Below are 12,683 nucleotides of genomic sequence, written 5' to 3' on the forward strand. Positions count from 1 at the left end.
ATCCTGTATAATAATAATAATAATAATAATAATAATAATAATAATAATAGGAGGGTTACCACAGAAGCAGTTTCACCATTTGATTTGAAAAGTTTCTATTTAAAAAATGTAAGGGAGATGTATTCTCTATATTCACAGCAATGTATTGCACATTACAATGTGCATAAAAGTGATCGTAAATGCTCATTTTTTTTTTAAATCAAAGTGACAAACGTGTTATACTTACCTGCTCTGTGTAATGGTTTTGCACAGAGCAGCCTTGATCCTCCTTTTCTTGGGTCCCCCTCTGGTGCTCCTACCCCCCCACCCCCGCCCAGTGCCGCTTGCTATGGTGGCACCCATGCATGCTCACTACTGAGCCCTGCTTCCCCCCACACTCCCTCCTCAATGACTGTGATTGACACCAGCATGAGAAGCCAATGGCTCCCACTGCTGTCTCTTAGCCAATAAGGAGGGAGAAAGCTGGAAGAACCTTTGCTCTCATGCACATTACTGAATTGAGATCAGGCTCAGGTAAATATAAGGTGGGGCTGGCTGGGGGCTCCATGCAGAAAGTTTTCGTTACCTTAATACAGAGAATGCATTAAAATGTTACTAAACCAACAGAACATGGAAATGCAATTATTTTAGTAAATATAAACTGCTAAATCCCTTTTCTCATCAGCAGTATATAGCAGTCTTGTGACTTCTATCAGTATCTGGTTAAAGCTTGTAGGAGGAGTTTTCATTGTACTTTGACTCTGTCCTATGAGGCTGCATGACCCCTGACCCTCTGGACAGTGCTGATTGACCCTGTGACGATCACATGCACTCCCCCAAGGAAAAAAAGAACCTCTAGCATTACACACCAAACTAAGCATGTGCAGAGTGCCCCCAAGGCTCTGTACTATCAGGCGATGGATTGGGCACAGTAGAAGAAGGGGAGGATCAGAGAAGACAGGATCAAACAGCCTTTTTACACAATGCAGAGGATTAACCCCTTAGGTTCCACAGTGAGTATAACAAGCACGCTTTACTGCATATACAGACTGATTTTACTGTTATGGGTTTAGTAATGCTTTAAGGGAAAAACCTTCTGCCTTTAGAACCACTTTAAGCTTCACAGTATATGTGCGCTTGATTGGCTGGAGTGAGATGACACTACTCCTCTGCATGCGTGAGATTCTTTCATTCCAGCACACTTGCTCTGTGCCAGAATAGCTAACGGAGCTGCACATGTGCAGCTCTGAGTGCATTTTGCCGAGGATCGCAAGCAGGCTAGTACGGTTATTGCAGAAGAGACATTGCATATCACTTCTACAATAACACCCCCGTTCACACTGAATGCAGCTTTGAAATCATGCTACTTCAGCACAATTTCAAAGCCGCCGGTCAGTGCGATTTCATGTGCGACCTGCCAACATCTGTGCAACTCCATAAACAGATGTCTATGCAAGTAGCACGTGAAATCTCCAAAAATAGTGCAGGAACCTTTTTCAAATTGGTGCAAGTCGAAGTTGCACCAATTTGAACAGTTCCAAAACTGAACAGGCACAAAAAAGTCGCACCAGTGTGAATGGGAGGTAAAGGTCCTGATTGCACGCAGTTCTTTATTTTTTTGCCTTTAGTTCCACTTTAAGTAGTGTAACACGGATAAAGATGACAGCCCTGAAGACTGCACCTTCAAAAACAATTCAGCAACAGCGTGTCTTTGTGTCATTTCGATACCAACAAAAACGCTTTCTGATTAAAAATTAAAAAAAAAAGAGAGAACTTAGCAATGTCAGAAATCCTCTCTCTATCCCGACAGGTTCCCTTTAACTTTCGAAGATGAGAGTTCCAATGTTCCTCCTGTTATCATATGGAGCCTGGATAAAGTGTGCACAGAGGTGATGTGTTATCTGTCCCCGCCATCAGCAGTTTTGCAGACTTGCACTTTCTTGTTAGTAGAATTTCATCTCGGGTCACAATAACCTGCATATGGCATGTGCACACTATAACACACTGAGCCACATACTGTACACAGTGCTGGAGATAGCAGGTACAGTAAGTGAAAGCAGAATACTTCCAGTAAGAGGGAAAGGTAAAGTGGAGCTACCATCATCTGTCATCATCATTTTCAAACTTCACTGCCTGCGTACTTCCAGTACACTCACCAGTGGCAGCCCATCCATTAGGGCCGCCCCCTCTATTCATGCCACCCCCTATTTATGCGTCTGGCCCCTTTCAGGGCACCTGAATTCCAATGGCTGGGGTGTTTTTTGGAAAGCACATGATTAGAGCCATATGCTCTAATATGCTTCAAAACAGGGTGGGCTCGTGGCGCAGAGCATTAAGCCATGAGTCCACCCAGGTGTTGCAACAGCAAATGAACATTCGCTGTTGCAACACTGATCCTCAATCCGGGAATTCAGAAGCGGGTTTGAGACCCGTTTTCCGATTGGCCGAAAAGAAAAGACTCCCGATTGGCCGTCAAGGAGAAGGGAGGAAACGGAAGCCGCCGCTACTGTGATGACCCGTGGAGAGCAGGGGAATGGGGAGCCACTGCTGAGCAGGGGAACCTACCGGCGAAGCGATGGGGTAACTGCTACTGACCGGGGGGAAGGGGGTGTCGGTGGCATCCGGTCTAAACCCCCCCACCCCAAAAAAAATTATCAGCGGCCCGCCACTGACGCTCACCTTCTAGTAATGAGGCCAGGAAGCTAGCCCTGAATGAACTTTCATTCACTCACCAGTCATAGATTGATTTTCATTGTTGGAAGATATAGTACAGCTTCTATGAATCGAGGGGGGGGGGGTGGAAAGGTTGGACATAGTTAGCACTCTTGAGGAGCGGGTCCAGCAGCTTGTATTAACCCTGCAGCACCAGAAGATTACCAATGCAGGGATATGCAGAGGAGGAGTTGGGTTTGGGGTCAGAGGAAGGAAGATTTAATTGAAGAGAGCAGTCACAAGCACACAAAGGACATTTCTCATTCAATTTAAGTACCATCCTATGTGCCAATCTAAAGTGGTCTTAAACCCTTCCATATACCCAGTGAAGTGTCTGGCCCTAGGTGATACACAGATGAAACAAATCCTCCTACATAAGTTGTACCTGTTTATCTGTAGACCTCTCTTCTCTACAGCCCTTCAAAGTTCACAGTTTACACAGCATTTCTGAGCTTCAGAAGGCAGGGGGCGGGGATCAAATGTCACACACTGCACAGCATAGAACAGAGAGCTGGGTGTAATCTGAGACCTGAGTGGAAAGAATGGATGCATCCCCTCCCCTACACAGTCTCATCACCTTCTGTGTGCTGGGGGGCTCCCGGAATCGTCTGGTGATGGGATAGACTATCAGAAGTGATTCATGTAGATCAGTGGCGGCCCATCCGTTAGGGCTGTCCCCTCTCTCCACTCCACCCCCATATATGGTAATGGATAGATTCATGCATAGCATGAATCTATTCATGGCCGCGGCTACCCCCTAGTCATGTGTCTGGCCCCTTTCAGGGCACCGGGTGCATGAATTTAATCTAACAGGCTTTAAAATCGAGTGGGCTCGGGACGCAGAGGATGCGCTTCGATCCCACCCAGGTGTGTTACAACAGCGAATTAATATTTGCTGTTGAAACACTGATCCTTAATCCGGCCAGTCAGAAGCAGGTGTGAGACTTGTTTTCCGTAAAGAGAAGACTCCCGTCACCAAGGAGGGAGGAAATGGAAGCCGCCGTGATGACCCGGAGAACGAGAGGCCGCAGGAGAACAGCAGGAGAACGGGAGGCCACCGAGCAGGGGAAGCAGCCGGTGATGGGGTAAATATAACCAACTGACCCGGCGGGGGGGATTGGGAGGAGTGGGTCGGGGTGTTATAATGTTTGCTGTTCCCCCCCAAAAAAAAAGAAATCACACTAGATTCTTTATGCTTTGTTCATTTTTCATTTCAGAGGTTTACTACCACTAAACATAAAGTGGTTGTAAACCTCTACATGAAATATGAATAAAGCATATCCCTCTATAGTATGTACTTGTCTCAGAGCACTAAGTGTCATTTCTGTCTGCTGCTTCATTCCTCTCCTATCTGCAGGAGTCTTTTCTGACAAGTTTTCCAGAGAAAAATGGTGACTGACAGCCTCACCCCTGTTCCTGTGTGCTGTGCGGAGGGGGGGTGTCACTTCCTTCCAATCAGCACTCAGAGCTCTTCTCACTAATGTAATGTCAGCTCTCCACCCCCTGATTTTCAGACCTGAGAAATCCTGTGTAAATTCTGCACTTTGAATGGTTGTAGGGGAAAGACTGCTGCAGAAAAACATGTACAACTTTCGTAGGTGTTTTTTTTCAATCTCCATGTATGTGAGGGTTTACAACCAGTTTAAGCTTTAAAACAAATTAGCCATAGTAGCTCCTATCTATCTGTCCTCAGAGTTTTACTTTAGGGCCGGTTCACACTGCTGCAATGCAGGAACCCAATCCACTGCGGGTTTCCGCATTGCATGTCTCCTGGCGGCAGTTCACACTGCCCCATGCAAACTGCTGGGAGTGTCATTTAAAAATTAGTGACACCCTCAAATCAGTTTGCATATCGCAGTACGAAATGTGAACACCCATGCAATACGATTCTGCTGCGGACCAAAAAAAAACGGGTCCTGTGCGAGTTTGGTCCAAATGCAATGCGAGTTCAGCCATACAATCTGTATGGCTGAATTCGCATCGCACGGACTTCGTATGTGATTTGCAGTGCGGTGCAAATCACATGCAATCTCGCATCACGCAGCAGTGTGAACCGGCCCTTAAAGTGAATCTACCCAATATTAGTCACCAGTGAAAAGTAAAGACATGCTTTAAAAAAAAAAAGAAAAAAAAAAAACCTTATAGTTAAACAGTAGGGTTTCTTCCAATGGGGAAAGTTGTTCCAGGTTACAAAGTAGGACTTTTACTTTATTTTGGGGAGATTTTCACTTGCTTACCTGTGTCTCTGGCTGCCTCCCTTCTCAGGCAGTCCATACACTGTTCAAATCTTTGCCGGTTCAGCAGGGACCGGCCGAGATTCCAACCTTGTGGGCAAGCTGAATGTACCCAAGTTGATCGATCAATCAATTGACTTGGGTATAACAGCACAATGTCTTTTACCTGCGATTATCGCCAGCAGCTGCTAGGAGAAGACAATGACCCAGCAGGAGGGATTCCCACATCAACACTGTCTGACAGGGGACTTCAAGCGGGGGTCCACCCACACCGCCAAAAAAAAAAAAAAAATATTAAAAGCCAGCATCTACAAATACTGCAGCTGCTGACTTTTAATACATGGCCACTTACCTGTCCCAGGGTCCAGCGATGTCGGCAGGCGCCACCGAGAACCCGCTCGGTTCTCGCCAGCTGCCGCCGCCATCCTAGGTGAGGGAATCAGGGAGTGAAGCGTTGCGGCTTCACTTCCCGGTTCCCTACTGCGCGTGCGCGAGTCGCGCTACGCGTCCCAAGTGGTCCTCGCTCTCTCCTGGGAGCTGTGTGTTTCCCAGGAGACAGCGCGGTGGGGACGGGAAGAGGCGTAGACTCCCATGGGAGTCTATGCCGGAAGTGGGTGCAAATACCTGTCTTAGACAGGTATCTGCAGCCCCCTCTCCCCTGAAAGGTGCCGGGGGGGAGGGTTCCGAAAATCGGAAGTTCCATTTTTGTGTGGAACTCCGCTTTCAGAAAATGTCTTTCCTGCAACCTGTGGTCGTAGGAAAGAAATTTGCTCTGTGTATGGCCGACCTTAAGGTCTTTGAGTCCCCAGGGCAAAAAGCAATTTGTATCAAAGTACAAATTCAATCAAAAACTCACCAGATAAGCAATGATATCATATCCTTGTTCCTTCAGCCACACCAGAATACAGGATGTGTCCAGACCCCCGCTGTACGCCAGGACCACAGTGCCTTTTGAAGACATGGTGACCTGAGGATGAAAAAAAGAGTCAATGATAATTCATTTCATGACCATTTACAGGAATTGTCTGGGATTTCCTATGTTGTCTTAGATAATATATACTAACGCAGCATATCTAACATTAATTGCAACATAAATAAATGGTCTGTAGAAATAGATTCCTCCAAAATGTCACAATTGAACACAAATTGAGGAAGAGAAACACCTTGTAGCACAGTATGTAGACAAAAGACACACCACCCACATGCTTCTAATTATGAAGACCAATAAAAGTTCATGGGCAAAACAGTATCACTTTAAGCCCAACTCCAGAACAAACTTTTTTTTCCGTGATTAGATAGAATTGAGAAAACTGGAAACATTGTTCATTTTTTTATGTTCTCTCTGAACAGGTTGGGTCACCAAAATCAAAGTGGCCAAAAAATATCCAAGCAAAAAAAGATAGTACATACTCACCTCTAGTACCTGCTCCACCAAACGCATAGAAACCATCCGCTAAAGTCTCTTGAGTGTCCCACACCTGGTACCTTTCATTAGTTTATGAACCCACCATACTACTGTGTCCCCTAGTTTCATAAGGAACAGTGGGAGGAATCATGAAGTGCCTGTAGGTGTCCAGAAGATTGACATCCAAAAGGCAGCCTTTTTTTATTTTAGTTTTGCCATATCATGGAGAGCAATTCGAACACCTGTCAGGTTTTTATTGCGCTCTGTGTACCCTTTGGGGAGAATTACCCTCCAGGTAACCGTTATTACTGAAAGTGAAAGAAAATCTCAAATTTTGAGTGGTCACCAGAACAGGATTAGGGGGGAAATCATCCAATTGGGACACAAGTTCTGGTGACCTTGGCGACTACTAGAGAGGAGATTGGACATCCTCCAAACTCATCTCTATCTGAACTTCTACTTCCCCACCTCGCAGCACATAGGGGCAAGATGTTGGTGACATCAGTGCCCTTATAGGAACACATGCTTATGTTTGGCCAATTACATTCACTAAATTTGGGTATGTGTCTATATAAGAGCATTGACGTCACCAGCATCCCGCCTCATTGTTTTTGTGTGCTGTATTGTGGGGAATGGCCTGGCCTGCAGCCAATTGGACTAAAAATTGCAGGAAGTGGAAGTGCAGATAGAAATGAGTTTGAAGGACACCCAAGCTTCTCTGGTGACTACCAGGATTTTCCTCATTTTAAAAAGATTTCCTCCGACTTCCTGTCCCATAGCCACAACAGGAAGTGAAAGGTAAATCTCCCTAATGGGACACAGATGGCAAAAACCCCATAAGCCTCCCTTAGCTGTCCTAAATGAAAAAATAAGTTTTGGCCTCAGTTCTACTTGAAAGTTGTCCATGCCACCATAGAGGAGATTTCTCTATCTGTTCTATTGGACACTTTCACCCAACAGAGGATGTGAGGTCAACTCACTCTCAGAGGGACACCGATAGCAATAAAATCCAGACAGATGTTCTAAACATTTGTGTTCCTTTTGGAGGATTTAGCCCCACTTCCTGTTGCACCTCAACTTGACTTGACCCCTGACTTCTTGTTTTGCCTGTATATACATATCTTCTTGTTTTCATTGGAGATGGAGCAGGAGGTGGGAAGAGCTGACTATGCAAAATCAGGCATCAGGTTTTTGTATGCCAAAGCATCCCAAAAGCCTGTTTCTGGGTTTTGGGGCTCCTGTGCTACTAAAAGAGTACCTACATTTAAACACAAGTTCCAGAATGCTCACCAATAATTAAACTACCGATACACATTAATAACATGACTATGATCGCATCACTGAGGTGTGTGCTGAAAACAACCAATATTTCCCACAGAGTCATCATCTGGTTCTCTATGATAATACCTCCAGACATGAGGACGGTGACCACTGACCTTTCAGGTGATTGTGCAGCAATAGATCAATGTGTACAGTTGTCACAGAGTTTCCTGCATACAAGAGAAAGAAAACAATGGCATGTTACTTGCCCTGTGGAGCTTTGAAGGACATCTACTAAAGGTGCCTGGTAACCCCTGCCCAGTCTGATAATCATTGGATCAGGGGACAATCAAAGGATTTTTTAACATGCTTGAATGCAAAGCCAAATATACATTATAGCAAAAATTTATATGCATCACAAAAAAGGTTCTCAGCTCATTAATGGAATGTGTTCTTGAAAGGATTCATTTTAAGGAAAGTTAAAGCTGTAGACAGGCTTTCAAGTAAATATGTAGGCTCATACAGTAGTACCTGGTAGAGGTACATTGTGTCCTTAGAGAAGGCACCTCCACATGCATGTAGACAAATCTGTAGATTACTTTTGGAGTAACTTGAAATCCCCAAAACCAGGGCACTCTGTTCCCATCATGATCACTTCTGGCCTAACCCAGGTCTTCCTACTGGCCAGTGAGGTCCCCTAATGGACACTGAATATCTTCTTTTAGACCTAGTGACATCATTACTGAGTCAGAATGCTGTATATAGTAGCATCCTGAAACCATTATAGCACCCTACGCCATTAATCCTCTCAAGAGTCCTCAGCCCTGATGCAAACAGAAAAACTTATCCCAATATAAAATGCCTTGATGGGCGGATGTCAATCTAGATGAGTGGGTGTTCATAGACACACTGTATTTGCAAACAGACCACCTTAGGTGATTCCGAGCCTCCATGATTGAAAGAACTAAAATCCAATGAATGAAAGGGGCAGGCAAGGAATATTCAGGCTGGGGAGGAAAAGGCTAGGGGATGGTGGACATCCTCCAGCGAGGAAATGAGGCTTTATCTGACTTGCTGCGGCTTCTAATACACATTGGATGAAATCGGAGTAAAGCCTAGTACATACCACTAGGTTTTTTTTTTTATTCAACTCAGCGGGTAAAGACAAAATACTGACAGCTCCAGTTTGAGCCACTGTACTAACAATCCAATGTTAGTACAGCGATCTCCCCTGCTGTTCTATTGTGTTCTGAAAGGGGGACAGCTTGTTATACTCACTGTGGAACCTAAGGAGGTAATCCTCTGCACTGTGTAAAAATGCTGTTTGATCCTGTCTTCTCTGATCCTCACTTCTTCCACTGTCCCCAATCCATCTGCTGATAGTATAGAGTCTTGGAGGCACCCTGCACATGCTCAGTTTGGTGTATATTGCTAGTGAGTTTTTTTATTTATTTTTTTTTTTTTTGTGAGTGTGTATGTGATCGGCACAGGGCCAGTCAACACTGTCCAGACAGAGGGTCATGCAACCTCATAGGACAGTCAGAGGAGAATGAAAACTCCTCCTACAAGCTTTAACCAGACACGGATAGAAGTCACAAGACTGCTCTATACTGCTGATGAGAAAAAGGTATTTAGCAGTTTATACAGAATTTACCAAAATAATTTTGCGTTTCCATGTTCTGTGTACTGTGGGAGACCAGATATAGTGAATGCAGGTTCTGGGTTTAGTAACACTAAAGCCTCATACACACGCTTAGATTTTTGGACGACCGAACGTCCGTTTTTGTGTGGCATGCTGGTCTCATGTCGAAAGTGAAGAGGTTACTCACCGCATGAGAATTTTCCTACGACAGAATACAACTTCAGAAGTGACGTGATGTATTTGAATAGTTTTGTTTGTATTCTTTAGTTTCTGAGCATGTCTAATGCACTAATGAAACAAAAATCGGACGTTGAGTTCACATCTGACAAAAATGTTATAGTCTGCACATCCAGCTTTTGTATGACGAAAAAGCGAAATCGACTGTCGAAAGCACCGTACCAAGGATCCGAAAATCAGCAGGCAGCCCGTCGTACAAATTTTTCCATCCGATTTTCGTATCGTGTGTGCGGGCCTTAAGTCTGGAGTTCAGACTGAAGCATGTTCTGGGTTTTGGAGATCCACAGGCGCTCCAGAAGTTATCTGTGATTACCAGGAGGTGCCTGCTTTAAGTGGATGTAAACTTCTGAAATGTAAAATGAACAAAGCATATCCTCATATACTGTGTACTTGCCTCAGTCTAGTCCACTGCTCTCTTCTTCACTGCTATCTGCATTAGTCACTTCTGAGTTTTTCCAGACACAAGGCAATCCTTGGTACAACCCCCACCCCAAATAAAAAAGTAGGTGATTAACAGCCTCAGATGTGCATTTTTCCCAGAAGGTAAGTTCCCAGGTTTGATTTACAGGGCAACTACAGTAGGGGTCGATTAAAGCCCCATACACACGATTAGATTTTCTGCAGAACTGCGCATTTTAGCCCCCAACCTCAAGTCTAAACAAGGCCTGAGGCCGGGTTCACACCTATGCAAATTAGATCCCCGCACCTAATTCGCATAGCAGGAGAATGTGACTATAAAAATAAGGGGGGGATCCCTCGTGCTATCAAAGTGAACTATGATTGAGTATGTTTATAGTAAATAATAAATTGCTGCTGGACCTGAAAAGTGTATACAGTGCACTTACAGTGGGTATGATATAAAGAGTGATCAGAGCAACTTATTAACAGCTGTGTGAATCTTAAAATGAATGGGTAACTATTGCTGTGCAAATAAATATCTATGTGCAACTTCAATAAACAATGATATACTAGTAATCCTGTATGAGTAAATATGCGTGAACGCATGCCATAACAAATCCTATATATAAGGTTAATAATTGCTATTCTCAGTAATGAGTAATGAAATAATCAATTCCATATAATCAGATGATGATAACGATATAATAGTCCATTAGCTCTGAAATAAAGGTGCAAGAGTGCAAAAAGTGCTTATGTGCAACAAAGTATCAAAAAAGTGTATATAAATATACGTAAACACAGTGCAATAACAAATCTTATATATAAGGTAAATGATAGGCTATTCTCAGTATATGAATAAAGAGATAATCAGATGATAATAGCAATATAATAGTCCATTAGCTCAGAAATGTAGAGGTATATATAAACATACGTAAACGCAGTGTAATAACAAATCCTATATATAAGGTAAATGACAGGCTATTCTCAGTATATGAATAAATTAGATTATCAGTGCCATATAATCAGATAATAGTGATATGATAGTCCATTAGCTTTGAAATAAAGGTGCAAGAGTGCAAAAAATATCAAAAAAATATATATAAATATACGTGAACGCAGTGCAATAGCAAATCCTATATATAAGGTAAATGATTAGCTATTCTCAGTATATGAGTAATGAGATAATCACTTCCATATAATCAGATGATAATAGCGATATAATAGTCCATAAGCTCTGAAAAATAATAATAAAGGTGCAAAAGTGCAAAAAGTGCTTATGTGCAACAAAGTATCAAAATAAAGTCTTCAATAGGCGGTTGCCGATGTGCGATCTTCCTGTGCGCCACTTAGTGCTCTCTATATTCTTACCTAAAAAACGCCACAGAGATCACCGTAGTTTGGGGCCTCCCCTGGATCCAGCAACAAAGGATGATATCTCTCAAAATGGTGTATTACGAATGATAGCTTCCAATCGGTCCATACGGCCGTTCATTCACAGTGAGTATAAACAGGGGATAAAAAGGAATCTCCCATAGTGTAGTATGTAAAAACTCACTAGTTTATTAAACAGCCAAATGGGTACTTATAACGATAAGAGCTAAAAACAGCAGATCTGTAATTTACACGGCATTACAGGCACCTCTTTATGTCACTTCCGGTTTTCTCGTAGTCCGGTTACTTCCCTATGCACAAAACATGACTTCATCAGGGGAGAATGCGACTGGCTCCTGATGGAGCTGGTTTACATATCTCCGTTGCGGCTGCGGAGCGCACTGCACAGAAACGCTTTGCGTTTTTGGCTCCGTTTCAGGGCCGATTTCAGGCATAGATTGGGCCCTGACTCGTCCCTGAAACGGGGAACAGGGAGCACAGCGCTCCTGTGTGATCCGCAGCGGGTTCCAGTGTGAACCGAGCCTAAAAGTTAGGAGTGACTGTCAGCCAAGCGTAATAATTAGTGGTCAGAGACCATGTGATCAAGGCTTCCTATTCATGAATGAGATTTGTTTCCCTTTCCCAAAATTACATTTTGCTATTTTTTTTTTTTTTTTTACAAAGTGCCCAAAATACCTCAGATCCATCGTGCTCAGGTCCAAAAATACAGAAAACAGCTCAGAGCATTTTAATTTTCCTTCAGATCTGGACCGACTTAGCGCTAGTTCACACCTTAATCCCTGCGTTCAATGTGCGTTTACACAAGTTTTTAATGTGTTAAAGCGCATTTTTTTTCTTTATGTTCACTTGAGTTTTCAGAGTGCTAAGGATCCCCTTTGTGCATATTTACACCCTGGTGTATTTACACGCATTCCAGTGCAAAAAAGAAAAAGCATGCCCCTGTACTTTTTTTGGAAGAGCTGCACAGTGGTGTGAATTAGGCCCCTTTCACACTACCACGACTTCAAAGTCGCGCAATTTTACTGCGATTTCGTGGGCACGATTTCAGGGAATGCCTGTGTAAACTAGAGGTATATGGACCTCAACTCACATGAAAGTTGTACCAAAAGTAGTACAGGGATTACTTTGAAGTCGGCATGACTTGAAGTCGCAAATATATGAATGGTTAGCATATAATTGTGGGGAACGACTAATGGGGTTATCATTGGAAATCATGGGGAACGACATGTCAAGGGACTTTGCAGTCCCAAGTCGCAGGACAAGTTGCACAAGTGTGAAAGGGGCATAATGCTCCGTACACACGAGCGGAATTTCCATCGGAAAAACCTTAGATGGTTTTTCTGACGGAATTCCGCTCAAGCTTACCTTGTATACACACGGGCACACAAAAGTTTGCTGAACTTTCGACCGTCAAGAATGCGGT

The 12,683-nt window shown here is 43.6% G+C and overlaps 1 protein-coding gene across 2 annotated transcripts in view; it reads right to left on the bottom strand.

The window, feature by feature from the left end:
- ASS1 (argininosuccinate synthase 1) overlaps positions 1-12,683 on the bottom strand; it is a 155,364-nt gene that overhangs the window by 116,071 nt on the left and 26,610 nt on the right. The window contains exons 2-3 of one of the 2 annotated variants that reach the window (XM_073600484.1): positions 7,767-7,820; positions 5,782-5,892 (exon numbers count right to left, since the gene is read on the bottom strand). In XM_073600484.1, coding sequence (XP_073456585.1) covers positions 5,782-5,886 — 105 coding nt within the window. In that variant the 5' untranslated portion in view covers positions 5,887-5,892; positions 7,767-7,820. The remainder of the gene's footprint in view (positions 1-5,781; positions 5,893-7,766; positions 7,821-12,683) is intronic. The other variant, XM_073600483.1, reaches the window with a different exon arrangement.

Source organism: Aquarana catesbeiana, linkage group LG09 (assembly GCF_042186555.1).
Source record: "Aquarana catesbeiana isolate 2022-GZ linkage group LG09, ASM4218655v1, whole genome shotgun sequence".
Lineage (NCBI taxonomy): Eukaryota > Metazoa > Chordata > Amphibia > Anura > Ranidae > Aquarana > Aquarana catesbeiana.